Source organism: Dromiciops gliroides, chromosome 2, assembly GCF_019393635.1.
Source record: "Dromiciops gliroides isolate mDroGli1 chromosome 2, mDroGli1.pri, whole genome shotgun sequence".
In the NCBI taxonomy this organism is placed as follows: domain Eukaryota; kingdom Metazoa; phylum Chordata; class Mammalia; order Microbiotheria; family Microbiotheriidae; genus Dromiciops; species Dromiciops gliroides.
Genome location: NC_057862.1, coordinates 217,341,354 through 217,362,800, shown reverse-complemented (window position 1 = coordinate 217,362,800; position 21,447 = coordinate 217,341,354). Strand labels below are relative to the sequence as shown.

The window sequence follows — 21,447 nt, the reverse complement described above, 5'->3', positions numbered from 1 at the left end:
CTACAAAGCCTTCCCCCAGGGTGTTGTTGTGAGGCTAAGGAAGCACTCTGTCAGCCTTAAAATGCCACAGGGACGTGAACTATAATTAATACATGCTAAGACTTTACAGGTGATATAAATGAGTAATGGTGATTTGGTCTCTCCTGACTTCCTAATACTTCAGTTGGGGTTAAGGATAATTCACACCCTGCCAGAAAAGCACTACAGAGCTCAAACCTTGAAGGTGGCACCTCTAATCTTTTGAAAAATTTTTCTGCCTCAGCATTTCTCAAAATAATTTGGCCATAGGATAGCACAATGCTTGAAATATAATGGCAGAACCCTCAAATGCAGGACTAGAGCCGTCTGGAAATGTGGAAATATCTCCTCCTGGTTAGAAGAGGGAAGTACAAAGTGGTGGGGGACAAAACCAAAACAAAACACTGGGATTGGCCTTGGAAGACCTGGTCTGGAGGTTCTGCGACTATGAGTAAATCAATTACTTCCCCTTCAACCAGGCCCGAATTTCCTCATTTCTAACATGAGAGGGTGAGACCTGATGATATCTAAAGTTCCTCACAGTTCTAAAATCTTATGATTCTATTAATGCTCAGGTCAGGAGAATTTAGGAGCAAAAGGAGAGAAATAAAATTTATTTTTATGCTGGAAAACAGATGCAGATATGCATGCATTGTTGATGAACGCATAAATTTGAATTTAATATGTTGGAGGGGGGAAACAGCATAACCTTAAAATTTTCTCATAGACTCCTCATTTATACCACACATGATATTGAAATTCTGGTAGAACAGGGTTTGGGGAACACAGTGTTGGACTGCAACATTAACCACAAGTCCTAAAGATTAGCCAGGCAGGAATTCTCTTCCTCAAAGCAGTAGAGGCTGTTTTGTAGAACAGACCCTGTACCTCTGGACTGTCTCAATCTTACAAACCAACCCTGAGGTCACTAGTAAACTATGCACCTGAAGAACTCATGCACAGTCTTAGATTTCCATTACAAAGATATTGCTGGCACGTGGGGTAGATCCCTTACGAAGAATTTATGGGAGAAGATGGTCAAGAGGGTGCACAGGATGGGAAGATGTGGATGGGTTGTGACCTGTCTCCCTTGGTAGGGCTGATGATAATCACAGAGAGGCCCTTGAAGCACACACTTATGAAAAGTGATCAGCAATAATTCAGCTCCTCAGGCAGCAGGCCCAGTAACAATGCACCAGCAGGCAAAAGAGCCAGGATACTCTTCAGGAGAGCGAGAAAACATGGGGCCCACACAGGAAGGTTTCCAGATTAATGTGATCCCATAAAACAATGGCAACCTTCTAACCTCCAAAATAGCTATGCCTCTTGACTGGCTGCATACAGACTTCCTACCTAGCTTCAAGAAGCTGTGCTAATCGCTCCTTCTTGAGGTCTATGAAACTTCAAATGGTTAAGACTGGCTCCCTGACAGGACCCTGGAGTCCTGCCAAGTTCACTGCTACTGAAGCTCTGCTTGCGACAGCCAACTCAATGGAACTGAGTTACATGGCAGGTGTGGATGTGGGGGGGAAGAGATTTAAGGAGCTGCAGGATGGGAGAGCTCAAGTGGGGTGACTGGCAAGAATGACCTGCAAAAGCGAGGCCTTTCAGGCAGGGGTGCGACAGCCATTAATTGCTAGGAAAAGGAGGCGGCGGATCAGGTTAGGGAGCTCTGATTTGAGTAAGGGCAGTTCAAGAAGGCAGTTGCTCCGTACTACTAAAGGAGGCCTTGTAAACAGTAGCCTGGTCACAGCTGTGAACCAGAGGAGAGGATCCAGGATAACTTGACGTGTCAAGAGCTTCTGGCTTCTTTGCTTTTTTTTTCTAACCACACTCAACCCACAAGAATAGCACCATCCATGAGTAGCAAGGTCTTCTAATAGACAATGAAATGTATCTGTCTACTGAGAAACATTCCCATACACCTGATTATATGCACATCCATAACTAAAGTCATTGGTTGCTTTTCCTACCATGTGGTCATTAGCTGGACCAATCAGTTACTCAGGCATTATCTTCCAACCGGCTTTTCTTGGGTAAGTGGGGGGGGGGAGAAACAAACCAAAAAAATCACTATTGTACACACACGTTTCATTGGGAAAATCAAAGGTTAAGAGTTACTTGAGCATCCGTTTTACAGGTCATATTTCTCAAGAGAAGAGAGAGAGTGATTTTACATAATTGAATTTTTTGAGACTTGAAAAGAACACCTTTACAATTATATAGTGGCTTCCATAGAGAAGCACATTCTTTAAAAATAATTATTATTTAAAAAAAAAGATTATACATCCTTAGTCTGTCTTTCTTCTAACAAACTTGCTGTTGTGGGAAAACACTTGAAGGTTTCCTGCCTCTGCACCTTTGCATGTTCTCTATACTGGAAATCTACCCCCTTTCCTTCAAACAGTCTTCTACTTGTTGAAATCCTTTCTATCTCTCAAGGCCTACCTCAAATGCTATTTCTTCCATGAAACTCTCTCCTTCAAATGAAAATGATCTTTTCTCCTTGGAACTCTCATAATACCTTCCTTGTACTACTTCCATCCATTAATCATGTTCTCTTTTGTAATATATCTTGATGTCATTTTGCCTACTAGACTTGCTCCTTGAGCAGGGAGTATGCATTATTTCTACTTCTAACCTCCTATTACAATACCCTGCACATATAAGTACTTGTGGATTGGTTGATATGTCACTCAATTTATTCACTGAAGGCTATAGTCAGCCTGTGTTGTTATTATTTACTAACAACATTTCTATGTTTCTCCTTCAAATTGATTCAGGTCCTTATAAGAAAGTATGCTTTAATATTTAGAATGGGGGTGGTGGGGGTAAGTGAAGGGAGGAGCAGTCAACAGCCAATTAAGGACACAGGTCAAATGTGGTTGGCCATCCATAATCTCTGCTGGGGCCCCTCCCGTTTGTCTGAAGATGAATGATCTAGTGCTTGACTAATCTTTGGGCATGAAGTGAGGGGCTGCTTACAATCTGAACTTTAGGCCATCCCTGTTTCCATCCTTAGGAATATTACTTGGGAAGGGAGGTGGGGAAGATAATTGATAACAGGAGGCTAACTAACCTTTGATGCTGCTCATAATAGGAGCTGACATCTATGTTAACACTTAAAGGTTTTCAAAGAACTTTCTCATCTAATTCTTATGACAATTATGTGAGGTATTATTTTATTATTATCTCCACTCTACAGATAAGGAAAGTTGAGGCCCAGAGAGATTAAGTGACTTGCTATGGTCACATTGTCATTGTTGTTCAATCTCTAATCTGAAAGAGGATCAACGACACCAGGAGGGTGCTGTTTTGAATTGCAAGTGAATTGGATTTATGTGAGGCAGAGCTGTCATACTACTATTAAGTATTAGAAGCAGGACTCTCTTGACTCTTGGTCCAATATTCTTTTCATTACACAGGTAGGTGCAGCAGTGGATAGAGAGCTGGGCTTAGAGTCAGGAAGACCCAAGTTCAAATCTAGCAGAAGATACCTACTAGCTGTGTGACCTTGGTTACGTTATTTAACCTCTATTTGTCTCAGTTTCCTCAAATGTTAAATGGGGATAAGAATAGCACCTACTTCCTAGGGTTGTTGTGAGGATCAAATATGTTTGTAAGGTGCTTAGCCTGGCACATAGGAGGCACTACATAAATGCTAGCTTTCATCATCCTTATTCACTAAATCATGTTGTCTCTGTGCTTATCAGCCTCTTGTTGCCCAGAGCCCTCTCCTAGGACTCCCCCTAGAAAGACTTACAGATTCACTACTAAGGTGTCTATATTTCCATCCTTCCAGATAATGGCTCAGTCTTCTCCCTAGGCTTTCATCACACAGGAAGTATAGGTTTTACAGGAGATGTGTACCTGAATGGCCAACAGTAAGGAGAAGCTGAATAGTAGTGAGTCTAAAGAGTTTCAAAAGGGAACATGAGGTTTTTGTTTGTTTGTTTGTTTGAAACGCTTACCCTTTTGCAACTAACAAGGCCAGGGAGACAATGTAAAAGCATGCTCTTCACAGTCCACAGCTTTCTGGGCAATAGTAGCGAAACAGGAAGAGCCAGCAGTCAGAAGAATTGAACCTCATTTAGCTATTATGATGTGGATATTTGAAAACAACTGACATGTCACATGGTTATCCTTGCCAAATCAAGATCCTTCTCCCTAGTTCGTTCGTTCTTTCTTTCTTTCTTTCTTTCTTTCTTTCTTTCTTTCTTTCTTTCTTTCTTTCCTTCCTTCTTTCTTTCTTTCTTTCCTTCCTTCTTTCTTTCTTTCTTTCTTTCCTTCTTTCTTTCTTTCTTTCTTTCTTTCTTTCTTTCTTTCTTTCTTTCTTTCTTTCTTTCTTTCTTTCTTTCTTTCTTTCTTTCTTTCTTTCTTTCCTTCTGCCCCCCCCCCCTCTCTCTCTCTCACAAATACGATAATAAAGGTTTGTGATCAAAGTCACTAGGTTCCTGGTTACAGATTAATAACCCAGTCACACCCAAAGGGTCATCCTCCCCTTTCTTTAAACCACCCCTTAGCAGCTTGATTCTCAAAAGGAATTTTGCTGCTGTGATCACAAGCAAACATACACAAGTCATGGAAAAGGTCTTTTTTTATATTGCTGTGATCAAGTCCTTCTTTATCATGTAATAAGTTAGGCAACTGGATTTATAAGCCACTATGGTATCTATAATTTGAACCACAACCTTGAGATTTACTTGTCTTTAACCATAACCTTTAGATGGAGAATCTCCATTTCTTCCTAATTTCAAGTGCAGGCTGAAGGATGGGTTGGCTAATGTCTACCTTCTTACCCATGTATCTGCTTATTGGATGTGTTGATATGTTGTGGGCAGTTGGCTATGACTCTAGTGCCAGCACAATGAAACGAGAAGAAAAACTCAGAGTGTCTTTAAGAGGAGATCACAAGATAAGGACAACATTAACTTCAAGGCGTAGTAACACCTCCTGGGTAAATTTTGAAATTCCTAGGTTCCTTTGAAAAGCAATGGAGAGAAATGACTGAGTCAAATTTCCTAAAACGGCAAAGGACATGACTTCTAAGAAAGGTGACTGAGAAGGGGAAAGTTGTAAAGGAAGTCCAGTACACCTCGGTTAACCAGACGCATTACACTTGGGTATTTCCCAAGATGAAGACTTGCTTGCAATCCAGTAGTCTCCACATTCTTCAGACCAACAGGCCACTGAAACATTCAAGTCCCGCTCCCTCCCAGCCAATTGTACAGGAATGCAGGTTGGCCAGTGCAGTCTGACAAAAGCCAACACTTTCAAAAGAAGAGCTCTTGGTAGGCCAGTTGTACCAGAGGCAGTGTGCTGGAGATGCACAATGCTCTTAATTTTGAATCTGTTATTTTTTTCTTTAAATGGACTTCCCAGCTTTGAATGTTGTTTTTCTTTTTAAAGTGAAGTTGTACATGTTATAATATTACTTGTGCTGACTATGAGTTGAGGAGAAAGTGGCTGGCCTCCTGTCCCCTGAAATTGAGTTTGGAGAGCAGGCAAGGAAGGACCAGTCTCATGAAGGATGATTTTCCAGGATCCAATGAAGCTTTGTTTAATTAGCATAATTCTTCACTCAGAGGTCAGAAGATCTTCCTGGGACCACAGATCTGATCCATAGAGATCTCTTCACAAGCCTAATGAGCAAGATCTATCCTAGCCCCACTGGATAGTGCCAGGAAAACTGGGAAAGAATCACAGGAAGAAATTTTCATTAAAAAGAAAGTAGCCAAGACCTGGTATTTCTAAAGAGACAAGAAGGACTGAACAAAGGAACAGTGTTGCTGGGAGATAGCCCCAATGTCCCAATTTTTCATAATCAGGAAGGGATGGAGAGAGGATGCACTTGGCAACCCCCCCAAAGCCCAGGAAGAGTACATCAGGGTGTCTATTCGAGGTTGCTTATTGACCCCTGTGGTCAAAGGCAAGTGATTCTCTTCCCTGGAATGCTCTCTACCGTATCCCCAAAAACCTGCTGCTGGAAGAAAGGAAGAGTCACACTGGTCCTGGCAAGAAGGAGGCTTCTAAGAGCATGTATTTCCTAGGGCTCATGTCCAATATTGTTCATCCACCCCCAGGTAGTCTCTCTGATCAGAGCCCCATACTCCTAGGATTTTTCTTTCAGGAGAAAGAAATACTCAACAGTTCATCAGATGGTCTATTTCACTTTCCCCCACATTGACTGGTAAGCATGGAGCTCTTCCTCAAGCCTTAACATCATACAGATGTATGCATACGTACACGTAAATGAAAGCAAGTCCATTTGCCTATGCATTTTAGAAAGAAAGAAGTCTTCATGGGAAGTTGGTTTTCTTGGCATTAGTTTCTCCTATGGTCTGGCACATAAATGAGAAGGTTAAGTTGACAAGTCTATGGTGCTGTATGCTATAGAAATATCTACTCACAACCTGCTTGTATCTCAGGGGGAGTATTCAAAAGCATCATGGCAGTGGCAGCATCAATGTCAGGATCTGGAAAAATCAACCAATAAATACATTATTTACAACGGGGCCAATTTGTGTGTGTGTGTTTTCCCCCTGTAAGTTATTGTTTACTGAATGAAACAGTGAAAAGAATTAGGAAATAGAGGAGATATCCCAAGGGTGTCCTCCTTCTCCCTTTTTTTCTCTTTTGCATCTGGGGATGGAAAAAGGCTGTTCTCGAGTAAGACTCAAAGGACATGTCCCTAGGCTTTAATTAAAAAGACATTAAAAACGGGACCTCTGCTTGGGCAAAGAGGGCTCCTTTTCACTGCATTCATTTCCTAGCTTGCATTGTATTTTCCTGAGAAGTAATCTGTGCCACTTGCCTGGCACCCCCCTTCTTCCCTGGAAAAAAACAAAACAAAAACAAAAACAAAAACAAGGTCTAGCCACTTTCTTGTAGCTCAGGGAAAAAAAATTAAGCACACCTGCATCTGGGGAGATACAAACATGACATTTGGTCATTTCTATTCATCAGCAGGATTTAAATGGTCACTTCTGAGACTGTGCGTGCATAGCGGTAGCAGAGCCTCTAGATATTTTGGGGAAATATAAAGGTCCCTTCTTGAGGGCACCATCACTTGCTTCAAAATCTATTGCTGCTCTTTAATAAGAGAAAAAAAGAAAGAAGTCATCACATCACTGCCGTTATTCTTAATAGGTTTCTGAATCCATACTGATCCGCCAGTTGGCAGATGGCAGGTTATAGAGACAGAGAAAAATATTATCCTTTTATAACTAAATTCACTTTCCTCTGAGAAGCAGCAGAGGCCGCTGCTATGGAAATAAAGGTCACCATGGCAACAGTAAACAACCCTCAAGAATGGCCACTGAATACACTGAAAAGAACATCTGCCCCAGCACAGTGTCCCAGCTGCCCTGGGGCGAAACTTGCTAATAGTGCAGTGATGCCCCGTGACAGGAGCCGCCGCCTGTACCCTGTCCAAATAAATGAAGTGTGCAATTGAAGCCGACATCAAAATGCCTGCCCTTGCAGATTACCGCCTCTGTGCCTCCAAACTGAATGACTAATGATTTGGGGGGTGGGGGGGATTGTTATTTGTCAGTTTTTGTACTAGATTACATACCAAAAAATTCAATTTACTGTGAATAGCTCCATGGCACTTTATTTGGGGTATTATGTTGGAAAATTACTTTTTACTGTTTAAAAAAAGTACATTTTTCATGCTTTAGATATGCTGTTTAATTTCCAGGGGGATAATGTGATCCAGTAGAAAACCCCACAAGCTATTAATAATGTGCATTACGCTGGCTATAAAGGACATTGTCCTCCCCCCTCCCCCCAAGGTAAACTAACTGTACTTTGAAGTACTTTTTTTTTTTTTGCCTACGGGAGGCCACTTACACACAATTCCTAATGGAGTGAGGGCTTACTTTAATGAATACATCTTACAAGAAACAGGTAAAACAACTTGTTCAGCAACCTATATTATTGAATTCCTGAAACAGCCTTCTCATGGTGCTTAGAACCTGGTAGATGCTCAACAAATAATTCTTGACTGATTAACTAAAAACTGATCTGTAACAGCGATCCCAGGACCCTTGCCATTACAAGTATGTTTCCTACTTGCACAGGTGCCCAACACAGAGATCAACAGGTGTTGAACTGAGGATTTTCCCATGGTCTTGTGAAGATTTGCTAGAGTACTTCTGAAGTGGAATTTTGTAAACTCAACTTCATATTAGCCTTCTGGGAGGTGTAAAGAATGGATCCATAAGTTACAGCATATTAGCAAGAGATTTTTTTTTTCTTCTCACATACCAAATAGCCTAAAACCACTTTCCCCTGTTTGTCCCTTTTTGTGGTAGTAGCTACTAAAATGATTTTTTTCTCTTCTCATCAAGTTCTTGTGTCATCACTGGAGAATGGTCAAGTAAATTCGTGGGTGCCTACCCTGGTGGTTTCAAATTAGTTATCCAGAGTGCTCAACTTCAGAGTCATTACAAGAAGAACAAATGGAATCCAAGAATGTGGCTAGAGATCTTTTTTTTAAAAATGGAGTTTTCAAGAAAATGTAGGTGAAATATTTCTCTTTTCCTTCAGAAGAAGAGGCAGAGTAGGACACTGGAAAGCATTGGGGAAGGTAGATATTTTAATATGAAAAAAGAAGAAAAGCTAAGGAAAGAAGAATACACAATCATTCACACTCAAAAGGACTCACAACAAATGAAACAATCCCCTTCAGTTTCTAGTCTGAGTATAGATAACCAAGCTTTTCATTATCTCATCATTCACATGATTTCCAGTGAGTCCCATTTCTCTACCCTCCATGGACTGAAGCTTGGGCAGCACAAACCCAGAGGATCAAACCCTTTATAGTTTTATGAAGCAAGGGAATTCAGGAGCCTTGACAACAATGGTGGAATCAATGCAGAGTTTTGCTCTGTTTGGCTTTGGAGGTGATGCACTTAAGCTCTGAAAAGGTGGACTCAGTGAACTTAGTATGTATTTTACAATATTAAACCAATTCACACAGCCAGAGGGCTAAATGAAAACTACAACAGCAAGTAACAACCCTTTTCTGAGGTGGGGCGAGTGGTGTCTTAATTTTTTTCTAATTGGTTAGTGCAATGATTATAATGAGGCCTACCCTACACTTAAAAAAAGACAAGAGAAATTTAAAGTCATGAACCAAATATTTTCTAAATGTTAAAAGTTGCTTTGTGGTTATGCATTTCCTTTCTAGAGTCACATTCTACAAAATGGAGATACAGTAAGAGCACCTCCCAGATCTGCTATGTGGATAAAATGAGATATTTGTAAAGTACTTTGTAAACTTTTAAGTGCTACAGAAATGCTAGCTGCTGCTGCTGCTGCTGCTACTGCTACCGCTACCACTACCACCACCACCATCATCATAATGGCTAACTTTTTAGCACCAGACACCTACACTGCAGACTTCAGTGGGCCTTTGTTCTAAATCTAAGTCTTCTGGCCTATCACTTAAGCTTTCTAACACACTTAACTCATTGGCCACTTTGTTTAATTCCTATTGGTCTGTCAAATCCCTTTCATTTCTTATAAGGCTTTGAGAGAAACAAATTTTATTAGCTAGCTTGGTACCTCTCCTAAGTTAGCAAAACACCTCAGACTTTTCTACTCTATCCTCAGTTTGCTAAAACTATCCATGTGTATTTGTGATGGCTGCTTCTTTCCGTTTCAGTTCTTAGAGGGCAGAAATAATTTTTTTCCCCCTTTTACTTTCCAATTTTACCCCTGATCAAATCTTGACCTTTGGCCAAACAAGTCTACTTGCTGTTCCCTTCCATAGTGCTCTATGAAGAAGTAAATGATTAAGTATCCTTCTCACTTTTCTTGTCTTTCTTTTGGGGCAATGAGGGTTATGTGACTTGACCAGGGTCACACAGCTAGTAAGTGTCAAGTGTCTAAGGCCCGATTTGAACTCAGGTCCTCCTGAATCCAGGGCTGGTGCTTTATCCACTGTGCCACCTAACTGCCCCTCACTTTTCTTTCCCTATCTGAATCTCACCCATCCTTCATTATGTTTTTTTATTTTATTTATTTTCATTAAAAAAATTTTTTTCTTAAGTGAGGCATTTGGGGTTAAGTGACTTGCCCAGGGTCACACAGCTACTAAGTGTTAAGTGTCTGAGGCCAGATTTGAACTCAGGTACTCCTGACTCCAGAGCTGGTGCTCTATCCACTGTGCCACCTAGCTGCCCCTCACCCATTCTTCATTATGAAAGAAGCCTGCCTTGACTTGGTAGTCCACAATGCTCTCTGAACTCAAAAATAATTCTCAATTGTACCACTCGTGTCACTTGTCACATGGTGCTTGGTATCATTAGCTATTAATATATAACAACTTGACTCACCTTTATTGGGTATTTAAGGTTTTGCAAAGTGCTTAACACTCCTCTGTGGTAACCACCATGTAACAGTTGAGGAATTGTTAGGCTCAAAGTTTAATGGTTTGCCCATGGTCACACAATTGGTAGGTATCAGAGTAAGGGTTTGAATTCAGGTGGCATTACTTTTGACATCAATCCAAACCAGCAAGACTGAAACAGCCAGAGATGAAGTCTTAAACTGACAAGAAAGACAAAGGGATATATACATTGAGTTAAAAGGACATGCCACTAGCTTTGAGTTCTACTTTCTCCCATTAAGTGTTAATTGACAGGTCATTAAAAGAGGAAGAGAGATACAGGAGATGATTAGCAGAGGGAATGAAGTAGTAAATGGGAGATGGGATTCACCACGGGAGATGATGTTATCCTTTACATGGCAAAAATTGGAGATGTTCTCATCCATGGAGACAAGAGAGAAAGTGGCCATGCTGAGTTCAGTGGCCAAGTACTATGATTTCGTCATAACTGATGTGATTCGAGACATTTTAAAAAGCCGTAACTTGGACCCTAATTTGTGAAATAAAAAAATCTACTATATGGGACATGGAGATAGGGAGATCCAAGACAGAGTAGGTGCTTTAACAAAGTGACCGTTAATGTCTAAAAAAATACACTATTCCCTCTGCCAAACTAAAAACCTTTCTGCTCTGAAGAAATGGAGCAAACAAATATTTTGTCCATCAAGAAGAGATGATAAGCAAACTTGTCCTATCCTTTCATGTATAATTATGCCCTCTTGACATAATCAGAGATTCTTACTCAGTATAAGGTGGTGATGGAGGGCTTAAAAAACCACCAACAACAAATCAAACCAAAAACAAACAAACCAGTTCTTCACTGCAGTGTTAGAGTTATTTTCCAAATTCCAGGACATGTTTATATCATTACCTTGGTGAGCAGTAAGTATTCCAAACAGCTAAGAAGTTGCAAGGGAAAGCAATTTCTTGTGAATTCTCTTTCTTTATCCTTGGAAAGCCTGATTCTTTTTACTTCATGGAGGAAGGGACACCTCCGAGATTTAGAAGATAATGCAATATAGTAGGAAAAGCTATGGAGGTATATGTCAAAGGCTCTAGTTTCTAGACCCAGATGTTCCACTAAGAAGTTTTCAGACCACAGGCAGTTGGTGGTATAAGTGGACTGAATTCTAGATTTGGAGTAAGGAAGACCTAAGTTTAAATCCTGCTTTAGATAGCTATTATCTATATGAACCTACAGAAATCATTCAACTTCTAGCCCAGTTTTCTGCATTTGTATAATATTGGGGGGGGGCGGGCAATGAGGGTTAAGTGACTTGCCCAGGGTCACACAGCTAGTAAGTGTCAAAGTGTCTGAGGTTGGATTTGAACTCAGGTCCTCCTGAATCCAGGGCCAGTGCTTTATCCACTGGTGCCACCTAGCTGCCCCTGTTTCTTCATTTGTAAAAATGGTGACAATAACAGCACCTGTCTTACAGGGTTGTTGGGAGGATCAAATGAGATATAACATATGTAAAGGAATTTTCAAACTTTAAATGCTAGTTGTTATTATTATTATTATCCTTTATCTCCTCATCTGTAGAAGTTGAACTAGATGACAGGTATTGTTGCACAATGAGAGATTCAAGAATGCAGAATGTGACATAATTCTGCATAGGAACAATTTTGGACATGTGGAAATTTCTTTTGCTTGACTATGCCATCTCTGCTCTTTTAAAATGGGTAGGGGGGTAGAAGAGAGGAAGAAAAAAGAAACATTTATCTTATCATAACTGAAAAATAAAATAAAATTTAAAAAAACACTAGACTTGAGGCTAATAAAGCGCTAAATAAAATATTTGGGGAAAGAGACCAAGTTTAAGTCTCTCTTCAATTGCAGGTCTCAGTGAAGGCTACATGGTGGAGGGGGTATCTCAGATAGGCCCTGATGAAAAAGAGTTTACCAGCACCAGGAAAGTACAGGGAAGCGCTTGGGAGAAAGTGGAATCATAAGATAGAGACAAGTCATTTTAATTTCTCTAAGTCTCAACTGCTTCCTCTGCAAAATGAGTGAAGGAGATGAAATGACTGAATGCATTTGGAACACTCTGTAACCATGAAGTCATATAGAAATGTGCAATGAACTCATTATCATTATTTGAAAATATATCACAACATATTACATATATAATTATATGTATAATTATAATACTAATAATATTTGCAAAACATCATCCATTTTCCACTTTGCATATGTGTACAGAGAGAAGGTCAGTTAAATAGCTGGTATGAATAGGTGTTATTCTACAGGCTCCTAATGGAATTGAAATAGATATCTACACGTATGCTAGTCAGAATGGAGTCACTTATAAAGGATACCAAGTTAAATGTTCCAGAACCCAAGTCAATCATTTGCTAGGGACAGTTCTCCTAACCTTTCCCACCTCCACCCCTATCCCTCCTCACATTTGAGGCACAACAATATCAAGTTTATCTCCAGAGTCCAAGCACAGGGCCAGGAATAACGCCCCCCATACCCACCCCCACCCCCCAGCACAGTGTCTTATTCATAACAGGTACTTAAGTGGCTGTTCAGTTGAACTGAATGACCTTTCTCATCTGAGCTGTTGGCTCTTCCCAACTGCCTCACTGAATTCCCAGTTTCCATCAAAACTCACCTCAAGCTAATGATGAAACATACTATCCACCTCCAAAGAAAGAAGTGAGATTGACGGAACACAGACTGAAGCTCGCTATTTTTCACTTTCTTTCATTTTTTCCTTTATTCAAGTTTTCTTGTACAAAGTGACTAATCTGGTCATGTTTTACTTAATTGCAAAAAAACAAAAGCACAAACACCTCACATCAAACACCACTTTCTTGCTATATGAAGCTTTTCCTGATCTCCCAAATTGCTAATGTTCTCCCCTTCTCAAAACTAACTTGTATTCATTTTGCAGGTATATTCTGTATTTCTATACATACACACACATACACAAACATTAGAATTTTAAGCTACTTGATAACAGGGATTGTCTCATTTTTTACCCTGGTTTTCTCAGCCCTTAGCATATGGGAGGCCCCTGATAAAAATACTTGTTGACTCACTGACTGATCATTGAACAATAACTCTGTAAGGTGGGTTTAGCAAATATTGTTATCTCTAGTTAACAGATGACAACACAGCCTCAGAAAGACAGACTGAATTGACTATGCTAATACACGGTAGAGAGCTTGCATCTTTGGTTTCCTAAAAGTTCAGCCTTCTTTCTATCCTACCACTGCTCATGTAACAGAGAACCTTTACAAACAATAAAAAAACTTACCTAGCTCTTCCCTCGTAAATATAACCGAAACACGAACGATACACATGTGCTAAAGAGTCATTCTGTTCATAACTTAAGTACAAAAGGCATCCACAATTATTAGTCAATCAGTCAACAAGTTCTTATTAAGTGCCTATGTGGGAGGCACTTAAGCTAGGTGCTAAGGAAACACAGAGAAAAATGAAACTGTCCCTACTCAAAATTAGCTTGGTTGTCAAAAAAGCTTTTCCTATGTCAAAATTGATAGAACAGGGGGGAAAAAACCAAAAAGAAATTGATGGAATGGCTTTTTTTAAAAGTCTGTTTGAAAGCTACCTACCTGCCAAAGAGTTGGGGGGAGAGAGGGGGAGGAGAGAATTACAAAAACATTTGGAATATAAATATTTAAACATCAGTTCTTAAGTGCTGAGATATTAGTATGAGGTTGAAAATTGGGTTCTGAATTTTATACTATGCACACTACTGAAGTAACTAATATTAGTGATCTAATTTTCCTTAATCCAAAACCGATAAAAATACATCATAATAACTTATTCACCACTCAAAGAATGGCTGGGAAAGGGGAAAAAAGAGATCTTTAAGATACCTTTCAACTCCAAATGCTAAGATGTCATTAAACACAGGGCTTCTTAATCTCTGGTCTGTGAACTTGTATTTAAAAAGCATTTTGATAATATTTTAATATAATCGTTCCCTTTGGAATCCTACACATTTTATTTTGGGCATTTAAAAACATGCACATAACCTAGTATATTTGTCTGCATGATGTCTCCTACACCAGATTGTAAGGTGCTTGAGGGCAGGGACTGTCCTTTGCCTCTTTTTCGGTTCTCAGTGCTTAGCATAGTGCCTGGAACATAGTAGGGGCTTAATAAATGTTGATTGATTGAGAAGGGGTTCAAACTGCCCAACTGTGCCAAATTATCAAAAGGGTCCATGACACAAAAAGGTTAAGAAGTCCTCCTTTAAGATTTTTGCCCCCCCTCCCCCAATCAAATTCCAATCTTTTTATATCCTTACCCTGTTTCAAAAACGAGAAGCTGAGAAAAAAGCAAACTTAAATAGAAAATTCACTGCACATCACAATGATGGTCAATTCTATGGCTGTAATCAAGTAGACATTAAGACACAAAAGAAAAAACACAGAGCAGTAAAGCAGAGTTGTTGTTTTTTGTTTTGTTTTGTTTTTTCAGTGAGGCAATTGGGGTTAAGTGACTTGCCCAGGGTCACACAGCTAGTAAGTGTTAAGTGTCTGAGGCTGGATTTGAACTCAGGTACTCCTGACTCCTGGGCCGGTGCTCTATCCACTGCGCCATCTAGCTGCCCCAGTAAAGCAGAGTTTTAAGGTAAATAAAGACACTTTGAGGGGAGGAAGTTTAGGAGACAGTGGCAGTGTCCCTTTCTTTGTCTGGGCACAAAAGGCAGTTCATAACAGTGCAAGGCAACTTGGCATTTCCTCTACTGGTGCCAATGATTGAAAAACCACAAGCTTTTAATAGTGACCCCCCTCTACCTTCTTACCTACCAGCCCAAGAGCAGCACATCTAATTACAAAAGTGCCCTGATGAGCTCCTCTCCCCTCCATTCAGACCCCATTTAGTTTCTCCTGACTTTGCATAGAAATGCAAAGGAGGCAGGTCCATATCATGCAAACAAGTGTCTGCAGGGCACCTCCTACCTGCCCAGCTCTGGGTTATGAGATGTTGTGGAGCAGAAAAATAGGCATAACAGGCCCACTGCACACAGGGTTAACAACCTACTTGGGAAAGAAAAGACTAGTATATAGGAATATAAATCATGATCAAGACAATGTATAATAACATGTTAATTGTGCAGTATAGACAATAAGTGAAACCTGAGTCAGGGAAGGGAACAATGGATAGAGAGTCAACAAAGGCTTTGAAAGATTGAATATGGGCCTTTGGAGAATGAAGAGGATGTGGATAGATGGAGAGGAGAGATGATGCTTAAGAATTTTCATCTCTTTGTTCTAGGAAAGGGCTTATACTTTTAACCCAGGTCATATATCTTTTTCTAGTTGAAATACGGCTGGCATTCCTTTTCCAGAAGGGGTGTGTACACACACACACACACACACATGCCTACAACTGAAAGGATATTTTGTGACTGAATTGACAAAAAGGGATACTCTATATCGTGGACCCCTCTGGTGAAGCCTATTGATCCCTTTTTAGAGTAATGTTTTTAAATGGACAAAATAAATGACATAGGATTACAAAGAAAATCAATTATATTGAAATTCAATTATCAAAATATATTTTTTTCAAACAAATTCACAGACCCCAGCTTCGTAAAGTCTGATCTACACCAAAGTAAAGTGCTGGGTCTTTTTTAACCTGTCTTTAGGGCAAACATATCACAAACTCCAAAGAAAAACTATTGTCCATCATTCAAAGGAATCAAATTTGGATGCTCCTCCCCTGCCCTGTTCTTGGTTAAGAAGATTAAAACCCACAAAAGACTGGAACAGTTTAGAGCTACTCAATGATTTAGATACAGCTTGGGGCCTCTTAGAAAAAAACAACAACAACAACTCTAAAATAAAGGGGAGGGGGAAGGTGACAACAAGCTACCCCCCCTCCCCAAACACACATTAATACTCTTCCTTTCTCTAGGAAATCCTTTGAAAGTACATCCTCATTTCCCTTAGAGACCAAAAGATCAGATATAGAGTTCTCAGAAAAGATAAAAGCACATTTCCCCCTAGAACATTGGAAAATCCTGATTTCAACCTCCATCTGTACAGAGGTGTGTACACACACACACACACACACACACACACACACACACACGCGCGCGCGCGCGCGCGCGCGCACACACAAATTAAAGCCCTTACATTGCTCTAGGGACAACTGTTGAACACTCTCCACAGGGAGTAATGTTGAATGCTGCTGGGAGGAGATTCCCTTCTATTCTTCAGAAGCAGCTTCAAGGCCCCGGGCTGCCAGGAGCAGCAACAGTATCACTGTCTAAAAGAACTCTGTCAGGGACCAGGTTTTAATGCTTAACCTTTTTTACTCTTTCTGGGCTAATCCTTTCTCCCAAATCTTTGATATGGAAAAAGAAGAAGATAAAAGGAAGGTGGGCATTTCTTTTTTAGCTCCCAGAATCACACTGCTGCATAATGTTTATTCAAAAACACTTCTGGCACTTTGTTAGCCTGTGGTTTTTTGGGTTTTTTTTGGAGGAGGGGGGTGATGAAGAAAACAAGACTCCAATAAAGTATTTCACAGAATCACAGAGTGAGGACATCTAGACAAATCCATACTTGAGAAAGGAATACTCTTTAAGGTCTCCTTCAGGCTCTGAATCTATGATTCTATGAACCCTTACAAGTGGCCAACTAGTCTTTGAAGATTTCTAAGCAATGGAGAAAGCCACATGCCACTTCTCAGTGGCTCTGTTAAGTAAGTTTTCTTTAAACTGAACAAGAATATGCCTGTCTTTAACTTCCCACATACTGAATGCTCCTGGTTTTATCTTCTGGGTCCAAGTCTAATCCCCTCTTCTTTTAAGTTGATCACTTAAGGCCCAGATCATCATTACTCTATCATTGACCCACCTGTCTTTGTTTTGTTTTGTTTGGCGAGGCAATTGGGGTTAAGTGACTTGCCCAGGGTCACACAGCTAGTAAGTGTCTGAGGCTGGATTTGAACTCAGGTCCTCCTGAATCCAGGGCCAGTGCTCTATCCACTGTGCCACCTAGCTGCCGTCCTGTCTTTGTTTTGATAGTCATTTCGTCCTTGATGATATATGAGATACTACCTATCATCATCAGTAATAAAGTGCAGTCTATTTTGGCCCATGTACTGCCTTTCTACCTGTAATTTGGAGTCTTCCAAGAAAATGGTGGTTCATGATGTGTTCCAAATGATCTATATCTCTACCCAGTGAGTATGCTCTGATGTTTATAAAGAAGTAAAGGTCAGGGGCAGCTAGGTGGCGCAGTGGATAGAGCACTGGCCCTGGAGTCAGGAGTACCTGAGTTCAAATCTGGCCTCAGACACTTAACACTTACTAGCTGTGTGACCCTGGGCAAGTCACTTAACCCCAATTGCCTCACTAAAAAAAAAGTTTAAAATAAAAAAAAAATTTTAAAAAAGAAGTAAAGGTCAGTCTAAGACAAGTCTGATGAATAATCCAAGTCAGTTCAGTTCAACAGTTATTAGCCAGGTGGCACAATGGATGGAGTGCCAGCCCTGGAGTCAAAAGGCCCCGAGTTTAAATTTGGCCTTAGCTACTAGCTGTGTGACTCCTGAGGCTAAGTTTCCTCCTCTGTAAAATGAGCTGAAGAAGGAAATCCACCCTGGTATCTTGGCCAAAAAAGCTCTAAATGGGGTCATGAAGAGTCAGACATGACTAAAACAACAGAACAATAACAAGGGAGATAACTAAACTCAGGCAAACAGAGGGCAAGTGAATCACCCAGGGTCACACAGGTAGTAAGTGTCTGAAGTTCTATTTGAACTCAGGTTTTACTAATTCCAGGTTTGGTGCTATTTCCACTCTGACACCTAGCTGTATAAAATTAAAAAACAAAAACAAAAACGTAGGATTACAACAGGAACCAGTCACACTAAAACATAGTTATCAAACTATCTTTTTCAAGAATTACATTAATAAGTCAAAGTTTAAAATACTTGTTCTAGCTGATTCCATTCCCACTGTCCCTTCCAACTCTAATATTTGCTACTTCTCTCCATCTACTGTCCATGGTGCTTATAGACTCATAGAGATTTGTATATGAGGTGTTGGATTTTTTTTTTAATAGAAAAATATGGGGGGAAAAAAGTGCCTGGTCAATTTCCAGATGACATTCACATTTAACTAACCACAAAAAGCTCTACTCTCCATAAGGGGACTGAGGTGGGGAAAGAACTCTTTCCCATCTCTGCTACCACAGTAGTGGCAGTAGTTGGAGACAGCATTCAACTTGGAAAATCAGGTTATGTTACAAGAGTAACTGTGTTCAGTTTTAACAAGAAAGCTTTTATCTCATTTTTAAAGTATAGGAAAAGAGTCATACAAAGAGTCAGAGGAGAAGGGGGAAGCAGCAGAGCAAGGGGTGACAGCGTAGCCCCTGTGACTTCCACCAGGATAGTCTGTTAAAGGCTTTTCATCTATTTTTTATTGATAAAATTTATAACAGCCTAACTAAGCTAATAAGAGCACAGAACCCTATTTCAGGGAAAGGATAGTAAGGGGATTCTTTCTTTTACTTCTAAGGTAAGGGCCTTGGGGAAGAGCTGAGAAATAATTCAGTGGAAATTAAAATCCACTAAAAAACAATGTTCAGTTTTCTTCTGGTTATTAATGATAATATTAATTATACAGTAATATTGATAACAGTTACAGAGCACTTATATCTTTATGAGGTCCTTTCCTCATAACAGCCCTGTGAGTCAGGTATGGTAATGTGAGGAGATGGTAAGTGATTGGCCCCAGAACTCTTAAAGTACCTTAAGAGTACTTCAACCCTTTGGATCCCAACTTCCTGTCCTCCTACTTCTCTCTATTTCATGTGTCCCCTAAAACCTGCTCTCTGTTCTCACCAAACATTTCCAAACCCTGTATCCCTTGATTTTCTCTCATTTCATCATCCTGATCGCAGCTCTCTACTGTTCACACGCAGGTAATCTTCAGTTCTAGTTATGCCCTTCATCATTTCCTTTCTCTATTCCTCCTCCCAAATAGTGACAGAAAAAACCCTGTAAAACTGTGCTAAATGGCTCCATCAAAAAATTCACGTTATCCAATTCCATGTGGGCCCTCCTTGGTATCTACCTTGGACTATCTACCATGGGCCCCTCAAGCTGCAGACTCCACTATTCCCCCACCTTATACCCTTCATCTGTTGACCTATTCCAGCCACTGTGCCACTGGGGTAATCAAGAAAGGATTCTTGAAGGAGATGACACTTTATTCCTTAAAAGCCACCTGGTACAACTGCTTGAGATAGATATTCAGCATTATTCTAATTAAGAGAGAAGCTGCATGTAGTAGTGGATAGACTTTTGGCCCGGGAGTTGGAAAGATCCAGGTGCCAGGCCTTCCACCATCTCACAGTGGTTCTGTGGCCCTGGGCATGTCACCTTAACCCCTCATTGCTCCAGATAAATCTCTAAAATGAGATTTATACATTCCCAGAGAATGTATACATCAGCATGGGGAGAAGAAATTGCTCACCAGGAGTTCCCCAGTGGAATGAAATGAAGTTGGATTAAAAAAAAAAAAGTATATGAAAATTACTTTCACCAAACTGTCTTTTCTTTTTCTTTTTTTTTCTTTTGCTGTCAAGACTTACAGAATCAACAACAAAATCAAACATACTTAACCCTGACACTCTCACATTTCAGAATCATGTTCTCTAGAAATCACTTTGCAAAACATCTGGCATATGGAAAATCAAACAAACTAGCCCATCTTCTCTGGCAAAAGAGTGCCCCAGGGTGATCTCATCACTCTCTTGGGGCCAACAACAGTTCTCCAACGGCACCTACAGTGATGGTCAGGTGCCATCAGGGCCAAGAAAACCATCTCCAGCTGCTGCCATCTTCAGGGACATTGTGTCACTCTGGAGGACTGAGATACACAAGTCTGAGAGGTGCTACCAATCCCTGTCCTGACCCTGTAAGTCCTCCTTTGTCCTCATGAAATCCTATTCATCCTCAAAACAAGGACTGAAATGACACCTCTTACTTTTCCTGTTTGAAACCTTGGTGATTCCCCTTACCTTCCCTAGGGACCTCACCCAACACTTTACTCTTCATCTCCCTGATGCACGTATCTTGTATTATTGCATGTTACAGTTTATCTGTGTTTTATCCAGCTACTAGATCATTTCTGGCCTGGGACCAGGGTGGGAATAAAATACAGGTAGAAAGAAGGGATTGGAGAATTGAATAAATGTTAAAATTTCCAGATCTATCCCAGTCTTAAGTAATGCAGACGCTAGAGATTTTCCTGATGGAATGTGAAAGAAGACTGAAGGGTTAAGCATGGGGATTGTTATGCTCCAAGAGGACAGGGATTGATCATATCTAGACTTTTATCTCCCCCAGAACCTACTACAGTATCTAAAAGCATACAGTTTAATAACATTTGTTGAATGAACCAACTCAACCACCTTTCCTTACCAAAGGTCTTTCCTTTAGCGGCCGAGAGAATCCACTTACTACTTTGGGCTATACAATTTTGTACACTGCATCATTTTCTTTTCTTTTTTGTTTATTTGTTTGTTTTGAGGGGCAATGAGGGTTAAGTGACTTGCCCAGGGTCACACAGCTGGTAAGTGTCAAGTGTCTGAGGTTAAATTTCAACTCAGGTCCTCCTGAATCCAGGGCTGGTGCTTAATCCACTGCGCCACCTAGCTGCCCCCCTACTGCATCATTTTCAAAACATTTTTTGAGTATAAGTCTCATCTTTCCAACTAAATGGGTAGGGGGCTTGTTTAGAAGCAGCCCTGCTTATGAAAAACATCCATGGAGCCTTATCCATGACTTAATAGAAATGAAATCAGAAACTCTGTGTGTGTGTATGTGTGTGTGCGCGCGCGCGTGTGTGCACAAGAGACAGAGAGAGAGAAACAGGAGAGAGAGGGAAAGAAGGGGGGGGGGGAGAGAGAGAGAGAGAGAGAGAGAGAGAGAGAGAGAGAGAGAGAGAGAGAGATCTGGAGCACCCGTCCTGGAGTCAGGAGAACCTGAGTTCAAATCTGACCTCAGACACTTGACACTAGCTGGGTGA

General features: G+C 40.5%; 1 protein-coding gene across 4 annotated transcripts in view; it reads right to left on the bottom strand.

Annotated features, from left to right (window-relative positions):
* FOXN3 (forkhead box N3) overlaps positions 1 to 21,447 on the bottom strand; it is a 526,444-nt gene that overhangs the window by 26,568 nt on the left and 478,429 nt on the right. For 3 of the 4 annotated variants that reach the window (XM_043981748.1, XM_043981750.1, XM_043981749.1), the window contains one exon: positions 6,429 to 6,494. The exons of the other annotated variant lie outside the window; for it this stretch is intronic. In XM_043981748.1, coding sequence (XP_043837683.1) covers positions 6,429 to 6,494 — 66 coding nt within the window. The remainder of the gene's footprint in view (positions 1 to 6,428; positions 6,495 to 21,447) is intronic. 4 annotated transcript variants of the gene reach the window in all.